Here is a 21,538-nt window from a genome sequence, read left to right on the forward strand (position 1 = left end):
AGTGAGAGGTTAGCGGTGGCAGAGGAGCGGAGGGTGCGGGCCGGGCTGGAGAAGGAGAGAAGAGAGGTGAGTTAGGAGGGGGCGAGGGGATGGACAGCCTTGAAGCGAGAGTGAGGAGTTTTTGCTTCAGCTCTGGCCTTCAACTCCGAGCTTTCAGTGGGGGCTTATTAGCGTGAGCTGTCCCCTCCCACCTGCCATGAAGCTAGCCATATCCGCCAAACCTGCTCCACATATGGACTTTGGCCATCACACAGTTGCCTCCTATTTTCTCTCCATGTCTGGAAGGTTATAATCACTGTGCTTTTCCTAGCGGACCCTCTTCCTCCCCTGCGTCCACAAAGATGGGCACTAGTTCTCTCCCTAAATGGGCCCTAGAGAGCCCCCCTTATCAATCAATAGCACCAAGCGCCACACGATTCCGATCTTCTCTCACCCTGCCGAGGAGGAGCGCCGGGGACTCGCACTTCTAGAATCCCAGCCACTCACTGGGCCCTTCATCTCTGCGCATTTCAGTGGCAGGCTTAGCTGCGTGTGAAGTCCCCTCCCCCCCAAAATGAAGCTTTCCTCAATTCATTATTCAATCAATCGTATTTATTGAGCGCTTAACTGGGTGCAGAGCACTGTAATAAGCGCTTGGGACAGTCCACAGTAGGCAACATATGGAGACGGCCCCCTACCCCAACAACAGGCTCAGGGTGTATTCAAGGCAACACAAACACAAAACATATGGACTGGTACTCAAAATCGTTTAGAACAAGTAGAATTAAAGCTATATGCACATCATTAACCAAACTAAATCTGAATAGTAAATATGTGCAAGTAAAATATATAGAATAATATATATTTATATTATTTATTTATTTTAGTATTTATATTATGTACAAGTAAAATGTACAAGTAAATTACACTAGAGTATTATCCGTTTCTACTTTAATAAATTTTATGTTCATATTACATTACATAACCTATATATATATAAAAAATTAGCATTTATTTTTACAATCCCAAATCTGCTACCCTCCGGCCATTTACGTCAAGGCCTTCCCACCTTCCTTTTTTGTTCCTTTGACTGGCATGCTTGGATTCCTAGACTCAGCCACCCGTTTTCTTCTCCCCCCCTCCCCAAAGTACCAGTGCTCTGCAAATAGTCAGCGCTCAATAAATATGATCTCGAATGGATCACCACTACCTCCCTTCCCCCTCCTCACAACACCTGTATATATGTTGTGTACTGACTTTACTTTCTCTATTTATGTGGACTTGCCCATATTATACCCACCATTTATTTTCGTCAATGATGTGCATCTAGCTTTACTTCTATTTATTCCTGCACTGACCTTGACCACCTTGACCAACACTGTTTTGTTTTGTTGTCCTGTCTCCGTCTTCTAGGACCTGTGAGCCCGTCGTTGGGTAGGGACCGTCCTCTATATGTTGACGACTAGAACTTCCCAAGCGCTTAGTCCACTGCTTCTGCACACAGTAAGCGCTCGAATAATACGATTGAATGAATGAATGAATGCAATCCATTTTTAGTGGCACACAGAGACCACCTAGTCCTCACCCTACTACTTACTACTCACAGAGAGGTGAAGCATAGAGAGCACAGAGACAACGGGCCGCTCCTAGTCAGCAGGTTTAATCCACACTCCAATCCCGGAGGGCTCAGCACATGGGCCGCCCACCGGTCCAGGGACTGAGCGCAGGACGCGTTTATGCTGGTGGCGGTTTCGACGCATACCTCTCCTCTGCATAATCTCCACCCGTGACTGACAGGGTCCAACTCCCCCTCGGCCCCTCCCCGAGATGCTCCCACGGGAGCCAACACATCCTCGTTGTCCGTTGAGTTCAATAGCTTCTCGTTGGCCGTTGAGTTCTAACGGCTTCTCATTGGACCGTTGAGTTAAAAACGGCTCTCACGCTGGCCGTTGAGTTCAATGGCTTCTCGCTGTCGGTGAGTTCAACGGCCTTCTCGCTGGCCGTTGAGTTACAACGGCTTCTCGCTGTCCGTTGAGCTTCAACGGCTTCTCTTTGGCCCGTCTGAGTTCAACGGCTTCTCGTTGGCCGTTGAGTTCAACGGCTTCTCGCTGGCCCGTTGAGTTCTCAACGGCTTCTCGCTTGGCCGTTGAGTTCAACGGCTTTCTCGTTGGCCGTATTGAGTGGGACGTTGGCATCCCTCGGTCCTCCCACAGGTAAACAGTTAGTACACTCTTAATCCCTCCTACAAAGGGGTGCCTCCTGGCCCGACTCACCTTCCCAGACCTGAGCCCCCCTTTTTCCACTTTCATTCAATCAATCTATCGTATTTATTGAGCTCTTACCTGTGTGCAGAGCAATGCACTAAGATCTTGGGAAGTACATGTTGACACATACAGAGACAGTCCCGACCCAGCAGAGGGCTCACAGTCTAGAAGGGGAGACAGAGAACAAAACCAAGCATATTAACAAAAGAAAATAAATAGAATAGATATGTACAAGTCAAATCAATCAATCAATAAATAGAGTAATGCATATGTACCAACCATATATACATATATACAGGTGCTGTGGGGAAGGGAAGGATGTAAGATGAGGGGGATGGAGGGGGGGATGAGGGGGAGAGGAAGGAGGGGGCTCAGTCTGGGAAGGCCTCCCTGGAGGGGGTGAGTTCTCTGTAGGGCAAATCACTCCTGCTGTGGCCCGATGCACACTTCCTTTGCTCCCCACTGTCACTGTTGATCCAGGCTGGCTTCGGATACATTAGAGGTACACTGCCTCGTACACCATGCGCTTGATGTCTTCTTTACTCAGACGCCCCTTTCGTCATTGGTGATTGTGGCCTTGTTTTCCTTGCCTGTGCTCTTGTCCACAGCAGACAAATTCAGGATGCCACTGGCGTCGATGTCAAAGGTGACCCTCAATCTGAGGCACACTTCGGGGAGCAGGAGGGATGCCAGTCAACTCAAACTTCCCAAACAGGTTGTTTTCCTTGGTCATGGCTCTCGCACCTTCATAAACCTGAATGAGTACACCAGGCTGGTTGTCTGAGTAGGTGGTGAAAGTCTGTGTCTGCTTGGTGGGGATGGTGGCATTGCGCTTGATCCAGACAGTCATGACCCCTCCCGCTGTTTCAATTCCCAGGGGACGGGGTGGGTCACATCTAACAGCAGAAGATCCTGCACATTCTCAGACTTGTCTCCTGACACAATGGCGGCCTAGGACAGCTGCACCGTAGGCGACAGCCTCATCCTGATTTGTACTCTTTTTCAGCTCCTTGCCATTGAAGAAGTCTTGTAGGACTTCTTCTCGATCTTGAGGATTCGGGTGGAGCCGCCAACCAGGACGATATCATGGATTTGGGACTTATTGAGCTTGGCATCTCGAAGGGCCTTCACCACGGGATCCAGGGTGCCACGGAACAGGTCAGCATTCAGCTCTTCGAAGCGGGCTCGCGTAATGGAGGTGTAGAAGTCGATGCCCTCGTAGAGGGAATCAATCTCAATGCTGGCCTGGGTGCTGGAGGAAAGGGTGCTCTTGGCTCGCTCACAAGTGGTACGCAGGCGGCGGATGGCACGCTTGTTCTCACTGATGTCCTTCTTGTGCTTGCGCTTGAACTCGGCAATGAAATGATTGACCCACGCGGTTGTCAAAGTCCTCCCCACCCAGGTGGGTATCTCAGCTGTTGACTTCACTTCAAAGATCCCATCTCCAATGGTGAGGATGGAGACATCAAAGGTACCACCTCCAAGGTCAGAGATCAACACATTTCTCCTCGGCACAAACCTTCTTGCCCAAGCCAAAAGCAATAGCAGCGGCAGTTGGCTCATTGATGATATGGAGCACATTGAGACCAGCGATTGTTCCAGCATCTTTGGTCGCTTGACGTTGGGATTCATTGAAGTAAGCTGGAACTGTGACCACAGCATTAGTGACTGTCTTCCCAAGGTAAGCCTTCAGCAATTTCCTTCATCTTTGTCAGGACCATAGATAGCACCTCTTCTGGATAGAAGCTTTTGGTCTCCCCCACCTGGACCTTTGGGCTGCCTGCATCATTCACCACCGTCAAGGGCCAATGCTTCATATCTGACTGGACAACCGCATCATCAAATCGACGGCCAATCAGACGCTTGGCATCAAAAACCGTATTGGTGGGGTTCATCACAACTTGATTCTTTGCAGCATCTCCAATAAGACGCTCTGTGTCTGTGAAGGCGACGTAACTGGGGGTGGTTCGATTTCCCTGGTCATTGGCAATGATTTTCACTTTTCCATGCTGGAAGACTCCTACGCAGGAGTAGGTGGTGCCAAGATCAATGCCAATTGAAGGTCCCTTCGACATTGTGCTTGGGATTCGGGCCCATACTGTGCAAGGAGTGCATAGGTTTGCCGCTGCGTTGAATGAATATATGAATATATATATATGTACAGGTGCTGTGGGGAGGGGAAGGAGGTAGGGTGGGGGGGATGGGAAGCAGGAGAGGAAAAAGGGGGCTCAGTCTGAGAAGGCCTCCTGGAGGAGGTGAGCTCTTAGTAGGGCTTTGAAGGGAGGGAGAAAGCCAGATTGGCGGATGTGCGGAGGGAGGTCATTCCGGGCCAGGGTGTGGACGTGGGCCGGGGGTCGACGGTGGGACGGGCGAGAACGAGGCCCAGTGAGGAGGTTAGCAGTGGCAGAGGAGCGGAGGGTGCGGGCTGGGCTGGAGAAGGAGAGAAGGGAGGTGAGGTTGGAGGGGGCGAGGGGATGGACAGCCTTTGAAGCGAGAGTGAGGAGTTTTTGCTTCTCTTGTCCTTCAAACTCCGAGCTTTCCGTGGGGGCTTATTAGCGTGCGCTGTCCCTCCCACCTGCCATGAAGCTAGCCATACCGCCAAACTGCTCCTATGGATTGGCCATCACAGTTGCCTCCTATTTTCTTTCCAGGTCTGGAAGGTTGTAATTACTGTGCTTTTCCTAGCGACTCTTCCTCCCTGGGTCCACAAAGATGGGTTAGTTCTCTCCCTAAATGGGCCTAGAGAGCCCCCCTTATCAATCAATAGCACCAAGCGCCACACGATTCCTATTTCTCTCCACCCTGCCGAGGAGGAGCGCCGGGGACTCAGCACTTCTAGAATCCAGCCATCACTGGGCCTTCATCTCTGAGCTCTCAGTGGGGGCTGAGCAGCGTGTGACGTCCCTCCCCCAAAAATGAAGCTTTCCTCAATTCATTCATTTAATCGTATTTATTGAGCACTTACTGCGTGCAGAGCACTGTAATAAGCGCTTGGGAAGTCCAAGTGGGCAACATATGGAGACGGTCCCGACCCAACAACAGGCTCAGGGTCTAGACAGGCAACAAAACAAAACATATGGACTGGTGTCAAAATCGTTAGAACAAGTAGAATTAAAGCTATATGCACATCATTAACAAACTAAATAGAATAGTAAATATGTGCAAGTAAAATACATAGAGTAATATATATTTATATTTATGTATTTATTTTAGTATTCATATTATGTACAAGTAAATATGTACATGTAAATTACATAGAGTAATATCCATTTTTATTTATTTATTTAATTGTTTACTATACATAACATATATAAAAAATTATATATTTATTTATACAATCCAAATCTGCTACCCGGCCATTTACGTCAAGGCCTTCCCACTTTCTATTTTGTTCCTTTGACTGGCATGCTTGGATTCCTAGACTCAGCCCCCTTTTTCCTCTCCCCCTCCCCAAAGTACAGTGCTCTGCACATAGTCGGCACTCAATAAATACGATTGAATGAATGAATTGCCCTACCTCGATCCCCTACCCACAGCACCTGTATATACGTTTGTACAGATTTACTCTATTTATTTGACTTGCCCATATTTACCCTTCTATTTATTTTGTCAACGATGTGCATCTAGCTTTACTTCTATTTATTCTGATGACTAGACACCTGACCACATGTTTTGTTTTGTTGCCTTTCTCCGTCTTCTAGACTGTGAGCCCGTCGTTGGGTAGGGACCGTCTCTATATGTTGCCGACTAGAACTTCCCAAGCGCTTAGTCCCGTGCTCTGCACACAATAAGCGCTCGATAAATACGATTCTATGAATGAATGAATGCAATCCATTTTAGTGGCACATTCCCCTTCGGGGACCACAGAGACCACCAAGTCCTCACCCTACTATTACTACTCACAGAGAGGTGCAGCATAGAGAGCACAGAGACAACGGGCCGCTCCTAGTCAGGCAGGTTTAATCCCACTCCAATCCCGGGATGGCTCAGCACACGGCCGCCCCACCGGTCCAGAGACTGAGCGCAGGCCGTTTATGCTGGTGGCGGTTTCGATGCATCCTCTCCTCTGCCTAATCTCACCCGTGACTGACAGGGTCAACTCCCCCTCGGCCCTCCCGGAGATGCTCCCACGGGAGCCAACCCTCCTCGGTGTCCGTTCAGTTCAACGGCTTCTCTTTGGCCGTTGAGTTCAACGGCTTCTCGCTGTCCGTTGAGTTCAACGGCTTCTTGCTGTCCGTTGAGTTCAACGGCTTCTCGCTGTCCGTTGAGTTCAACGGCTTCTCGCTGTCCGTTGAGTTCAACGGCTTCTCGCTGTTCGTTGAGTTCAACGGCTTCTCGTTGGCCGTTGTGTTCAACGGCTTCCAGAAGTTTCTGGATCTTGGGGATTCGGGTGGAGCCACCAACCAGGACGATATCATGGATTTGGGACTTATTGAGCTTGGCATCTCACAGGGCCTTCTCCACGGGATCCAGGATGCCACGGAACAGGTCAGCATTCAGCTCTTCGAAGCGGGCTCACGTAATGGAGGTGTAGAAGTCGATGCCCTCGTAGAGGGAATCAATCTCAATGCTGGCCTGGGTGCTGGAGGAAAGGGTGCACTTGGCTCGCTCACAAGCGGTACGCAGGCGGCAGACGGCACGCTTGTTCTCACTGATGTCCTTCTTGTGCTTGCGCTTGAACTCGGCAATGAAATGATTGACCATGCGGTTGTCAAAGTCCTCCTCACCCAGCTGGGTATCTCCAGCTGTTGACTTCACTTCAAAGGTCCCATCTCCAATGGTGAGGATGGAGACATCAAAGGTACCACCTCCAAGGTCAAAGATGAACACATTTCTCTCGGCACCAACCTTCTTGTCCAAGCCATAAGCAATAGCAGCGGCAGTTGGCTCATTGATGATACGGAGCACATTGAGACCAGCGATTGTTCCAGCATCTTTGGTCGCCTGACTTTGGGATTCATTGAAGTAAGTGGGGACTGTGACCATAGCATTAGTGACTGTCTTCCCAAGGTAAGCTTCAGCAATTTCCTTCATCTTTGTCAGGACCATAGATGGCACCTCTTCTGGATAGAAGCTTTTGGTCTCCCCTTGGTACTCCACCTGGACCTTTGGCCTGCCTGCATCATTCCTCTCCCCCTCCCCAAAGTGCAGTGCTCTGCACATAGTCAACGCTCAATAAATACGATTGAATGAATCGCCCTACCTCCTTCCCCCCCCGACAGTACCTGTATATATGTTTGAACAGATTTATTACTCTGTTTTACTTGCCCATATTTACCCTTCTATTAATTTTGTCAACGATGTGCATCTAGCTTTACTTCTATTTATTCTGATGACTTGACACCTGACCACGTTTTGTTTTGTCTGTCTCCGTCTTCTAGATTGTGAGCCCGTCGTTAGGTACGGACAGTCTCTATATGTTGCCGACTAGAAGTTCCCAAGCGCTTAGTCCCGTGCTCTGCACACAGTAAGCGCTCGATAAATCCGATTGAATGAATAAATGAATGAATGCAATCCATTTTAGTGGCACATTCCCCCTCGGGGACCACAGAGACCACCCAGTCCTCACCCTACTATTACCACTCACAGAGAGGTGCTGCATAGAGAGCACAGAGACAACGGGCCGCTCCTAGTCAGGCAGGTTTAATCCCACTCCAATCGCGGGAGGGCTCAGCACACGGCCGCCCACCGGTCCAGGGACTGAGCGCAGGCCGTTTATGCTGGTGGCGGTTTCGATGCATCCTCTCCTCTGCATAATCTCACCCGTGACTGACAGATGTCAACTCCCCTCGGCCCTCCCCGAGATGCTCCCACGGGAGCCAACCCTCCTCGCTGTCTGTTGAGTTCAACGGCTTCTCGCTGGCCGTTGAGTTCAACGGCTGCTCGCTGGCCGTTGAGTTCAACGGCTGCTCACTGGCCGTTGAGTTCAACGGCTTCTCGCTGGCCGTTGTTTTCAACGGCTTCTCGCTGGCCGTTGTTTTCAACGGCTTCTCGCTGGCCGTTGAGTTCAACGGCTTCTCGCTGGCCGTTGAGTTCAACGGCTTCTCGCTGGCCGTTGAGTTCAACGGCTTCTCGTTGGCCGTTGAATTCAACGGCTTCTCCTTGGCCGTTGAGTGGGACGTTGGCGTCCCTTGGTCTCCATGGTAACAGTTCGTCACTCTTAATCCCTCCTCAAAGGGTGCCTCCTGGCCCGATCATCACCTTCCCAGACTGAACCCCCTTTTTCCTCTTTCATTCAATCAATGTATCGCATTTATTGAGCTCTTACTGTGTGCAGAGCAATGTACCAAGTGCTTGGGAAGTACAAGTTGACATCATACAGAGACAGTCCGTACCCAACAGAGGGCTCACAGTCTAGAAGGGGGAGACAGAGAACAAAACCAAACATATTAACAAAAGAAAATAAATAGAATAGATATGTACAAGTAAAATCAATCAATCAATGAATAGAGTAATGCATATGTCCAAACATATATGCATATATACAGGTGCTGTGGGGAAGGGAAGGAGGTAAGACAAGGGGGATGGAGAGGGGGATGAGGGGGAGAAGAAGGAGGGGGCTCAGTCTGGGAAGGCCTCCTGGAGGAGGTGAGCTCTCTGTAGGGCAAATCACTCCTGCTGTGGCCCGATGTGCAATTCCTTTGCTCCCACTGCCAGTGTTGATCCAGGCTGGCTTCGGAGACCTTAGAGGTACCCTGCCTCCTGCACCATGCACTCGATGTCTTCTTTACTCAGACGCCCTTTGTCATTGGTGATTGTGTTCTTGTTTACCTTACCTGTGCTCTTGTCCACAGCAGACACATTCAGGATGCCACTGGCGTCGATGTCAAAGGTGACCTCAATCTGAGGCACACCTCGGGGAGCAGGAGGGATGCCAGTCAACTCAAACTTCCCAAGCAGGTTGTTGTCCTTGGTCATGACTCTCGCACCTTCATAAACCTGAATGAGTACACCAGGCTGGTTGTCTGAGTAGGTGGTGAAAGTCTGTGTCTGCTTGGTGGGGATGGTGGTGTTGCGCTTGATCCAGACAGTCATGACCCCTCCCGCTGTTTCAATTCCCAGGGACGGGGTGGTCACATCTAACAGGAGAAGATCCTGCACATTCTCAGAATTGTCTCCTGACACAATGGCCGCCTGGACAGCTGCACCGTAGGCGACAGCCTCATCCTGATTGATACTCTTTTTCAGCTCCTTGCCATTGAAGAAGTCCTGTAGGAGTTTCTCGATCTTGAGGATTCGGGTGGAGCCACCAACCAGGACGATATCATGGGTTTGGGACTTATTGAGCTTGGCATCTCACAGGGCCTTCACCACGGGATCCAGGGTGCCACGGAACAGGTCAGCATTCAGCTCTTCGAAGCGGGCTCGCGTAATGGAGGTGTAGAAGTCGATGCCCTCGTAGAGGGAATCCATCTCAATGCTGGCCTGAGTGCTGGAGGAAAGGGTGCGCTTGGCTCGCTCACAAGCAGTATGCAGGCGGCGGACGGCACGCTTGTTCTCACTGATGTCCTTCTTGTGCTTGCGCTTGAACTCGGCAATGAAATGATTGACCACGCGGTTGTCAAAGTCCTCCCCAGCCAGGTGGGTATCTCCAGCTGTTGACTTCACTTCAAAGATCCCATCTCCAATGGTGAGGATGGAGACATCAAAGGTACCACCTCCAAGGTCAGAGATCAACACATTTCTCTCGGCACCAACCTTCTTGTCCAAGCCATAAGCAATAGCAGCGGCAGTTGGCTCATTGATGATACGGAGCACATTGAGACCAGCGATTGTTCCAGCATCTTTGGTCGCCTGACGTTGGGAATCATTGAAGTAAGTGGGGACTGTGACCATAGCATTAGTGACTGTCTTCCCAAGGTAAGCTTCAGCAATTTCCTTCATCTTTGTCAGGACCATAGATGGCACCTCTTCTGGATAGAAGCTTTTGGTCTCCCCTTGGTACTCTACCTGGACCTTTGGCCTGCCTGCATCATTCACCACCGTGAAGGGCCAATGCTTCATATCTGACTGGACAACCGCATCATCAAATCGACGGCCAATCAGACGCTTGGCATCAAAAACCGTATTAGTGGGGTTCATCGCAACTTGATTCTTTGCAGCATCTCCAATAAGACGCTCTGTGTCTGTGAAGGCGACGTAACTGGGGGTGGTTCGATTTCCCTGGTCATTGGCAATGATTTCCACTTTTCCATGCTGGAAGACTCCTACGCAGGAGTAGGTGGTGACAAGATCAATGCCAACTGAAGGTCCTTTCGACATTGTGCCTAGGATCCGGGACGATACTGTGCAAGGAGTGCATAGGGTTGCCGCTGCGTTGAATGAATATATGAATATATATATGTACAGGTGCTGTGGGGAGGGGTAGGAGGTAGGGTGGGGGGGGATGGGGAGCAGGAGAGGAAAACGGGGGCTCAGTCTGAGAAGGCGTCCTGGAGGAGGTGAGCTCTTAGTAGGGCTTTGAAGGGAGGGAGATAGCCAGATTGGCAGATGTGCGGAGGGAGGTCATTCCGGGCCAGGGGGTGGACGTGGGCCGGGGGTCGACGGCGGGACGGGCGAGAACGAGGCCCAGTGAGGAGGTTAGCGGTGGCAGAGGAGCGGAGGGTGCGGGCTGGGCTGGAGAAGGAGAGAAGAGGTGAGTTAGGAGGGGGCGAGGGGATGGACAGCCTTGAAGCCGAGAGGGAGGAGTTTTTGCTTCGCTTGACCTTCAACTCCGAGCTTTCCGTGAGGGCTTATTAGCGTGTGCTGTCCCTCACACCCTCCATGAAGCTAGCCATACCGCCAAACTGCTCCTATGGATTGGCCATCACAGTTGCCTCCTATTTTCTTTCCAGGTCTGGATGGTTACAATTACTGTGCTTTTCCTAGCGACTCTTCCTCCCTGGGTCCACAAAGGTGGGCTAGTTCTCTCCCTAAATGGGCCTAGAGAGCCCCCTTATCAATCAATAGCACCGAGCGCCACACGATTCCGATTTCTCTCCACCCTGCCGAGGAGGGGCGCCGGGGACTCAGCACTTCTAGAATGCAGCCATTACTGGGCCTTCATCTCTGAGCTTTCAGTGGGGGCTGAGCAGCGTGTGACGTCCCTCCCCCCAAAATGAAGCTTTCCTCAATTCATTCATTTAATCAATCGTATTTATTGAGCGCTTACTGGGTGCAGAGCACTGTAATAAGCGCTTGGGAAGTCCAAGTGGGCAACATATGGAGACAGCCCCTACCCAACAACAAGCTCAGGGTCTAGACAGTCAACAAAACAAAACATATGGACTGGTGTCAAAATCGTTAGAAGAAGTACAATTAAAGCTATATGCACATCATTAGCAAACTAAATAGAATAGTAAATATGTGCAAGTAAAATACATAGAGTAATATATATTTATATTTATTTATTTATTTTAGTATTTATATTATGTACAAGTAAATATGTACAAGTAAATTACATAGAGTAATATCCATTTTTATTTATTTAATTGTTTATAATATATACATAACATATATAATATAAAAAATTATGTATTTATTTATACAATCCAAATCTGCTCCCCGGCCATTTACGTCAAGGCCTTCCCACTTCTTATTTTGTTCCTTTGACTGGCATGCTTGGATTCCTAGACTCAGCCCCCTTTTTCCTCTCCCCCTCCCCAAAGTACAGTGCTCTGCATATAGTCGGCACTCAATAAATACGATTGAATGAATGAATCGCCCTACCTCCCTCCCCTACCCACAGCACCTGTATATATGTTTGTACAGATTTACTCTATTTATTTGACTTGCCCATATTTACCCTTCTATTTATTTTGTCAACGATGTGCATCTAGCTTTACTTCTATTTATTCTGATGACTAGACAACCTGACCACATGTTTTGTTTTGTTGTCTGTCTCCGTCTTCTAGATTGTGAGCCCGTCGTTGGGTAGGGGCCGTCTCTATATGTTGCCGACTAGAACTTCCCAAGCGCTTAGTCCCGTGCTCTGCACACAGTAAGCGCTCGATAAATACGATTGAATGAATGAATGAATGCAATCCATTTTAGTGGCACAGTCCCCCTCGGGGACCACAGAGACCACCCAGTCCTCACCCTACTATTACCACTCGCAGAGAGCTGTAACATAGAGAGGACAGAGAAAACGGGCCGCTCCTAGTCAGGCAGGTTTAATCCCACTCCAATCCCGGGAGGGCTCAGCACATGGCCGCCCACCAGTCCAGGGACTGAGCGCAGGCCGTTTATGCTGGTGGCGGTTTCGATGCATCCTCTCCTCTGCATAATCTCACCCGTGACTGACAGGGTCAACTGCCCTAGGCCCTCCGCGTAATGCTCCCACGGGAGCCAACCCTCCTCGCTGTCCGTTGAGTTCAACGGCTTCTCGTTGGCCGTTGAGTTCAACGGCTTCTCGCTGGCCGTTGAGTTCAACGGCTTCTCGCTGGCCGTTGGGTTCAACGGCTTCTCGTTGGCCGTTGAGTTCAACGGCTTCTCGTAGGCCGTTGAGTTCAACGGCTTCTCGTTGTCTGTTGAGTGGGACGTTAGCATCCCTCGGTCTCCACGGTAACAGTTCGTCACTCTTAATCATCATCAATCGTATTCATTGAGCGCTTACTATGTGCAGAGCACTGTACTAAGCGCTTGGGAAGTACAAATTGGCAACATATAGAGACAGTCCCTACCCAACAGGGGGCTCACAGTCTAAAAGGGGAGACAGAGAACAAAACCAAACATACTAACAAAATGAAATAAATAGAATAGATATGTACAAATAACATAAATAAATAAATAGAGTAATAAATATGTACAAACATATATACATATATACAGGTGCTGTGGGGAAGGGAAGGAGGTAAGATGAGGGGGATGGAGAGGGGGACGAGGGGGAGAGGAAGGAAGGGGAGGCCTTCCTGGAGGCGGTGAGCTCTCAGCAGGGCCTTGAATGGTGCCTCCTGGCCCGATCATCACCTTCCCAGACTGAGCCCCCATTTTCCACTTTCATTCAATCAATCTATCGTATTTATTGAGCTCTTACTGTGTGCAGAGCAATGTACTAAGCGCTTGGGAAGTACAAGTTGGCAACATATAGAGACAGTCCTTACCCAACAGTGGGCTCACAGTCTAGAAGGGGAGACAGAGAACAAAACCAAACATATTAACAAAAGAAAATAAATAGAATAGATATGTACAAGTCAAATCAATCAATCAATCAATCGAGTAATACATATGTACAAACATATATACATATATACAGGTGCTGTGGGGAAGGGAAGGTGGGGGATGGAGAGGGGGATGAGGGGGAGAGGAAGGAGGGGGCTCAGTCTGGGAAGGCCTCCTGGAGGAGGTGAGCTCTCTGTAGGGCAAATCACTCCTGCTGTGGCCCGATGCACAATTCCTTTGCTCCCACTGTCAGTGTGGATCCAGGCTGGCTTCGGAGACATTAGAGGTACACTGCCTCGTACACCATGCGCTTGATGTCTTCTTTACTCAGACGCCCTTTGTCATTGGTGATTGTGGTCTTGTTTTCCTTCCCTGTGCTCGTCCACAGCAGACACATTCAAAATGTCACTGGCGTCGATGTCAAAGGTGACCTCGATCTGAGGCACACCTCGGGGAGCAGGAGGGATGCCAGTCAACTCAAACTTCCCAAGCAGGTAGTTGTCCTTGGTCATGGCTCTCGCACCTTCATAAACCTGAATGAGTACACCAGGCTGGTTGTCTGAATAGGTGGTGAAAGTCTGTGTCTGCTTGGTGGGGATGGTGGCGTTGCACTTGATCCAGACAGTCATGACCCCTCCCGCTGTTTCGATTCCCAGGGACGGGGCGGGGGGGGGCTCACATCTAACAGGAGAAGATCCTGCACATTCTCAGACTTGTCTCCTGCCACAATGGCCGCCTGGACAGCTGCACCGTAAGCAACAGCCTCATCCGGATTGATACTCTTGTTCAGCTCCTTGCCATTGAAGAAGTCCTGTAGGAGTTTCTGGATCTTGGGGATTCAGGTGGAGCCGCCAACCAGGACGATATCATGGATTTGGGACTTACTGAGCTTGGCATCACACAGGGCCTTCACCACGGGATCCAGGATGCCACGGAACAGGTCAGCATTCAGCTCTTCAAAGCGGGCTCGCGTAATGGAGTTGTAGAAGTCGATGCCCTCGTAGAGGGAATCATTCTCAATGCTGGCCTGAGTGCTGGAGGAAAGGGTGCGCTTGGCTCGCTCACAAGCGGTACGCAGGCGGCGGACGGCACGCTTGTTCTCACTGATGTCTTTCTTGTCCTTGCGTTTGAACTCGGCAATGAAATGATTGACCATGCGGTTATCAAAGTCCTCCCCACCCAGGTGGATATCCCCAGCTGTTGACTTCACTTCAAAGATACCATCTCCAATGGTGAGGATGGAGACATCAAAGGTACCACCTCCAAGGTCAGAGATGAACACATTTCTCTCGGCACCAACCTTCTTGTCCAAGCCATAAGCAATAGCAGCGGCAGTTGGCTCATTGATGATACGGAGCACATTGAGACCAGCGATTGTTCCAGAATCTTTGGTCGCCTGACGTTGGGATTCATTGAAGTAAGCTGGGACTGTGACCACAGCATTAGTGACTGTCTTCCCAAGGTAAGCTTCAGCAATTTCCTTCATCTTTGTCAGGACCATAGATAGCACCTCTTCTGGATAGAAGCTTTTGGTCTCCCCCACCTGGACCTTTGGCCTGCCTGGATCATTCACCACCGTGAAGGGCCAATGCTTCATATCTGACTGGACAACCGCATCATCAAATCGACGGCCAATCAGACGCTTGGCATCAAAATCCGTATTGGTGGGGTTCATCGCAACTTGATTCTTTGCAGTATCTCCAATAAGACGCTCTGTGTCTGTGAAGGCGACATAACTGGGGGTGGTTCGATTTCCCTGGTCATTGGCAATGATTTCCACTTTTCCATGCTGGAAGACTCCTACGCAGGAGTAGGTGGTGCCACGATCAATGCCAACTGAAGGTCCCTTCGACATTGTGCCTGGGAACCGGACCTACACTGTGCAAGGAGTGCATAGGGCTGCCGCTGCGTTGAATGAATATATGAATGAATATGGATATATATATGCATATTCATTCATATATTCATATATATATATATATATGTACAGGTGCTGTGGGGAGGGGAAGGAGGTAGGGTGGGGGGGATGGGGAGCAACAGAGGAAAAAGGGGGCTCAGTCTTTGAACGCCTCCTGGAGGAGGTGAGCTCTTAGTAGGGCTTTGAAGGGAGGAAGAGAGCCAGATTGGCGGATGTGCGGAGGGAGGTCATTCCGGGCCATGGGGTGGACGTGGGCCGGGGGTCGACGGTGGGACGGGCGAGAACGAGGCCCAGTGAGGAGGTTAGCAGTGGCAGAGGAGCGGAGGGTGCGGGCTGGGCTGGAGAAGGAGAGAAGGAAGGTGAGGTAGGAGGGGGCGAGGGGATGGACAGCCTTGAAGTAGAGAGTGAGGAGTTTTTGCTTCGCTTGGCCTTCAACTCCGAGCTTTCCGTGGGGGCTTATTAGCGTGCGCTGTCCCTCCCACCTGCCATGAAGCTAGCCATACCGCCAAACTGCTCCTATGGATTGGCCATCACAGTTGCCTCCTATTTTCTTTCCAGGTCTGGAAGGTTGTAATTACTGTGCTTTTCCTAGCGACTCTTCCTCCCTGGGGCCACAAAGATGGGCTAGTTCTCTCCCTAAATGGGCCTAGAGAGCCCCCTTATCAATCAATAGCACCGAGCGCCACACGACTCCGATTTCTCTCCACCCTGCCGAGGAGGAGCGCCGGGGACTCAGCACTTCTAGAATCCAGCCATCACTGGGCCTTCATCTATGAGCTTTCAATGGGGGCTTAGCAGCGTGTGACGTCCATCCCCCCAAAATGAAGCTTTCCACAATTCATTCATTCAATCAATCGTATTTATAGAGCGCTTACTGGGTGCAGGGCACTGTAATAAGCGTTTGGGGAGTCCAAGTGGGCAACATATGGAGACGGCCCCTGCCCGACAACAGGCTCAGGGTCCAGACAGGCAACAAAACAAAAGATGTGGACTGGTGTCAAAATCGTCAGAACAAGTAAAATTAAAGGTATATGCACACCATTAACAAACTAAATAGAACAGTAAATATGTGTAGGTTAAATACATAGAATAATATATATTTTTATTTATTTATCTTAGTACTTATATTATGTACAAGTAAATATGTACGAGTAAAATTCATAGAGTAATATTTTTATTTATTTATTTATTTTATTGTTTATGATATATACATAACATATATAATATACACAATTATGTATTTATTTATACAATCCAAATCTGCTCCCCGGCCATTTACGTCAAGGCCTTCCCACTTCCCATTTTGTTCCTTTGACTGGCATGCTTGGATTCCTAGACTCAGCCCCCTTTTTCCTCTCCCCCTCCCCAAAGTACAGCGCTCTGCACATAGTCAGCGCTCAATAAATCCGAATGAATGAATGAATCACCTACCTCCTTCCCTCCACACAGCACCTGTATATCTCTGTACAGATTTATTACTCTATTTTACTTGCCCATATTTACCTTTCTATTTATTTTGTCAGTGATGTGCATCTAGCTTTACTTCTATTTATTCTAATGACTAGACACCTGACTACATGTTTTGTTTTGTTGTCTGTCTCCGTCTTCTAGATTGTGAGCCCGTTGTTGGGTAGGGACCGTCTCTATACGTTGCCGACTAGAACTTCCCAAGCGCTTAGTCCCGTGCTCTGCACACAGTAAGCACTCGATAAATACGATTGAATGAATGAATGAATGCAATCCATTTTAGTGGCACATTCCCCCTCGGGGACCACAGAGACCACCCAGTCCTCAGCCTACTATAACCACTCACAGAGAGGTGCAACACAGAGAGCACAGAGACAACGGGCCGCTCCTGGTCAGGCAGGTTTAATCCCACTCCAATCCCGGGATGGCTCAGCACACGGCCGCCCACCGGTCCAGAGACTGAGCGCAGGCCGTTTATGCTGGTGGCGGTTTCGATGCATCCTCTCCTCTGTGTAATCTCACCCGTGACTGACAGGGTCAACTCCCCTCGGCCCTCCCCGAGGTGCTCCCACGGGAGCCAACCCTCCTCGCTGTCCGTTGAGTTCAACGCCTTCTCGCTGGCCGTTGAGTTCAACGGCTTCTCGCTGGCCGTTGAGTTCAACGGCTTCTCGCTGGCCGTTGAGTTCAACGGCTTCTCGCTGGCCGTTGAGTTCAACGGCTTCTCGCTGGCCGTTGAGTTCAACGGCTTCTCGCTGGCCGTTGAGTGGGACGTTGGCATCTCTCGGTCTCCATGGTAACAGTTCATCACTCTTAATCCCTCCTCAAAGGGTGCCTCCTGGCCCGATGATCACCTTCCTAGACTGAGTCCCCCTTTTCCACTTTCATTCAATCAATCTATCGTATTTGGTGAGCTCTTACTGTGTGCAGAGCAATGTACTAAGCGCTTGGGAAGTACAAGTTGGCAACATATAGAGACAATCCCAACCCAACAGTGGGCTCACAGTCTAGAAGGGGGAGACAGAGAACAAAACCAAACATATTAACAAAAGAAAATAAATAGAATAGATATGTACAAGTCAAATCAATCAATCAATCGAGTAATGCATATGTACAAACATATATACATATATACAGGTGCTGTGGGGAAGGGAAGGAGGTAAGACGAGGGGGATGGAGAGGGGGGTGAGGTGGAGAGGAAGGAGGGGGCTCAGTCTGGGAAGGCTTCCTGGAGGAAGTGAGCTCTCTGTAGGGCAAATCACTCCTGCTGTGACCCGATGCACAATTCCTTTGCTCCCACTGTCAGTGTTGTTCCAGGCTGCCTTCGGAGACATTAGAGGTACACTGCCTCGTGCACTATGCGCTTGATGTCTTCTTTACTCAGACGCCCTTTGTCATTGGTGATTGTGTTCTTGTTTTCCTTGCCTGTGCTCTTGTCCACAGCAGACACATTCAGAATGCCACTGGCGTCGATGTCAAAGGTGACCTCGATCTGAGGCACACCTCGGGGAGCAGGAGGGATGCCAGTCAACTCAAACTTCCCAAGCAGGTTGTTTTCCTTGGTCATGGCTCTCGAGCCTTCATAAACCTGAATGAGTACACCAGGCTGGTTGTCTGAGTAGGTGGTGAAAGTCTGTGTCTGCTTGGTGGGGATGGTGGCATTGCGCTTGATCCAGACAGTCATGACCTCTCCCACTGTTTCAATTCCCAGGGACGGGGTGGTCACATCTAACAGAAGAAAATCCTGCACATTCCCAGACTTGTCTCCTGACACAATGGCCGCCTGGACAGCTGCACCGTAGGCGCCAGCTTCATCCTGATTGGTACTCTTTTTCAGCTCCTTGCCATTGAAGAAGTCCTGTAGGAGTTTCTCGATCTTGAGGATTCGGGTGGAGCCAACAACCAGGACGATATCATGGATTTGGGACTTATTGAGCTTGGCATCTCGAAGGGCCTTCACCACGGGATCCCGGGTGCCACGGAACAGGTCAGCATTCAGCTCTTCGAAGCTCGCGTAATGGAGGTGTAGAAGTCGATGCCTTCGTAGAGGGAATCAATCTCAATGCTGGCCTGGCTGCTGGAGGAAAGGGTGCGCTTGGCTCGCTCACAAGCGGTACGCCGGCGGCGGACGGCACGCTTGTTCTCACTGATGTCCTTCTTGTCCTTGCGCTTGAACTCGGCAATGAAATGATTGACCACGCGGTTGTCAAAGTCCTCCCCACCCAGGTGGGTATCTCCAGCTGTTAACGTCACTTCAAAGATCCCATCTCCAATGGTGAGGATGGAGACATCAAAGGTACCACCTCCAAGGTCAGAGATGAACACATTTCTCTCGGCACCAACCTTCTTGCCCAAGCCATAAGCAATAGCAGCGGCAGTTGGCGCATTGATGATACGGAGCACATTGAGACCAGCGATTGTTCCAGCATCTTTGGTCGCCTGACGTTGGGATTCATTGAAGTAAGCTGGGACTGTGACCACAGCATTAGTGACTGTCTTCCCAAGGTAAGCTTCAGCAATTTCCTTCATCTTTGTCAGGACCATAGATGGCACCTCTTCTGGATAGAAGCTTTTAGTCTCCCCTTGCTACTCCACCTGGACCTTTGGCCTGCCTGCATCATTCACCACCGTGAAGGGCCAATGCTTCATATCTGACTGGACAACCGCATCATCAAATCGACGGCCAATCAGACGCTTGGCATTAAAAACCGTATTGGTGGGGTTCATCGCAACTCCATTCTTTGCAACATCTCCAATAAGACGCTCTGTGTCTGTGAAGGCGACGTAACTGGGGGTGGTTCGATTTCCCTGGTCATTGGCAATGATTTCCACTTATCCATGCTGGAAGACTCCTACGCAGGAGTAGGTGGTGCCAAGATCAATGCCAACTGAAGGTCCCTTCGACATTGTGCCTGGGATCCGGGCCGATACTGTGCAAGGAGTGCGTAGGGCTGCCGCTGCGTTGAATGAATATTTGAATGAATATGAATATATACATATATTCATATTCATTCATATATTCATATATATGAATGTATATATATAAATATATAAATATAAATATATATATATATATATGTACAGGTGTTGTGGGGAGGGGAAGGAGGTAGGGTAGGGGGGATGGGGAGCAGGAGAGGAAAAAGGGGGCTCAGTCTGAGATGGCCTCCTGGAGGAGGTGAGCTCTTAGTAGGGCTTTGAAGGGAGGAAGAGAACCAGCTCGGCGGATGTGCGGATGGAGGTCATTCCGGGCCTGGTGGTGGACGTGGGCCGGAGGTCGACCGCGGGGTGGGCGAGAACGAGGCCCAGTGAGGAGGTTAGCGGTGGCGGAGAAGCGGAGGGTGCGGGCTGGGCTGGAGAAGGAGAGAAGGGAGGTGAGGTAGGAGGGGGCGAGGGGATGGACAGCCTTGAAGCCGAGAGGGAGGAGTTTTTGCTTCGCTTGGCCTTCAACTCCGAGCTTTCCGTGGGGGCTTATTAGCGTGCGCTGTCCCTCCCACCCGCCATGAAGCTAGCCATACCGCCAAACTGCTCCTATGATTTGGCCATCACAGTTGCCTCCTATTTTCTTTCCAGGTCTGGAAGGTTGTAATTACTGTGCTTTTCCTAGCGACCGTATCTCCCTGGGTCCACAAAGATGGGCTAGTTCTCTCCCTAAATGGGCCTAGAGGGCCCCCTTATCAATCAATAGCACCAAGCGCCACACGACTCCGATTTCTCTCCACACTGCCCAGGAGGAGGGCCGGGGTCTCAGCACTTCTATAACCCAGCCGTCACGGGTCCTTCATCTCTGAGCTTTCAGTGGGGGCTCAGCAGCGTGTGACGTCCCTCCCCCCAAAATGAAGCTTTCCACAATTCATTCATTCAATCGTATTTATTGAGCGCTTACTGGGTGCAGAGCCCTGTACTAAGCGCTTGGGAAGTCCAAGTGGGCAACATATGGAGACGGCCCCTACCCAACAACAGGCTCAGGCTGTAGACAGAAAACAAAACAAAACATGTGGACTGGTGTCAAAATCGTCAGAACAAGTAGAACTAAAGCTATATGCACATCATTAACAAACTAAATAGAATAGTAAATATGTGCAAGTAAAATACATAGGGTAATATATATTTATATTTATTCATTTTAGTATTTGTATTATGTACAAGAAAATATGTACAAGTTAAATACACAGTAATATTCATTTTAATTTATTTTATAATGTATAATATATACATAACATATATAATATAAAAAATTATGTATTTATTTATACAATCCAAATCTGCTCCCCGGCCATTAACCTCAAGGCCTTCCCACTTCCCATTTTGTTCCTTTGACTGGCATGCTTGCATTCCTAGACTCAGCCCCCTTTTCCCTCTAACCCTCCCCAAAGTACAGTGCTCTGCACATAGTAAGCGCTCAAGAAATACGATTGAATGAATCGCCCTACCTCCGTCCCCTACCCACAGCACCTGTATATATGTTTTTACAGAATTATTACTCTATTTATTTTACTTGTGCATATTTACCCTTCTATTTATTTTGTCAATGATGTACATCTAGCTTTACTTCTATTTATTCTGATGACTTGACACCTGACCACATGTTGTTTTGTTGTCTGTCTCCGTCATCTAGACTGTGAGCCCGTCGTTGGGTAGGGGCCGTCTCTATATGTTGCCGACTAGAACTTCCCTAGCGCTTAGTCCCCAGCTCTGCTCACAGTAAGCGCTCGATAAATACGATTGACTGAATAAATGAATGAATGCAATCCATTTTAGTGGCACATTCCCCCTC

At 49.5% G+C, this 21,538-nt stretch overlaps 1 protein-coding gene and 4 pseudogenes across 1 annotated transcript; all 5 read right to left on the reverse strand.

Annotated features, from left to right (window-relative positions):
* Nucleotides 1–2,739: 2,739 nt before the first annotated feature.
* LOC119948194 lies at nucleotides 2,740–4,318 on the reverse strand (annotated as a pseudogene).
* A 2,425-nt stretch (nucleotides 4,319–6,743) lies between these two features.
* Nucleotides 6,744–7,354, reverse strand: LOC119947849 (heat shock cognate 71 kDa protein-like). Its single transcript, XM_038769500.1, has one exon. The coding sequence runs from the start codon at nucleotides 7,290–7,292 to the stop codon at nucleotides 6,759–6,761; it is 534 nt and encodes a 177-aa protein (XP_038625428.1). The 5' UTR covers nucleotides 7,293–7,354; the 3' UTR covers nucleotides 6,744–6,758.
* A 1,727-nt stretch (nucleotides 7,355–9,081) lies between these two features.
* On the reverse strand, nucleotides 9,082–10,505 carry LOC119947847 (annotated as a pseudogene).
* A 3,157-nt stretch (nucleotides 10,506–13,662) lies between these two features.
* On the reverse strand, nucleotides 13,663–15,241 carry LOC119948195 (annotated as a pseudogene).
* A 2,856-nt stretch (nucleotides 15,242–18,097) lies between these two features.
* LOC119948196 lies at nucleotides 18,098–19,671 on the reverse strand (annotated as a pseudogene).
* Nucleotides 19,672–21,538: the final 1,867 nt, after the last annotated feature.

The sequence above is a fragment of the Tachyglossus aculeatus genome, chromosome X4 (assembly GCF_015852505.1).
Source record: "Tachyglossus aculeatus isolate mTacAcu1 chromosome X4, mTacAcu1.pri, whole genome shotgun sequence".
Lineage (NCBI taxonomy): Eukaryota > Metazoa > Chordata > Mammalia > Monotremata > Tachyglossidae > Tachyglossus > Tachyglossus aculeatus.

Coding starts and splice junctions, on each gene's coding strand:
- LOC119947849 (XM_038769500.1), bottom strand. CDS start 7,292: ATGGTCCTGACAAAGATGAAGGAAATTGCTGAAGCTTACCTTGGGAAG.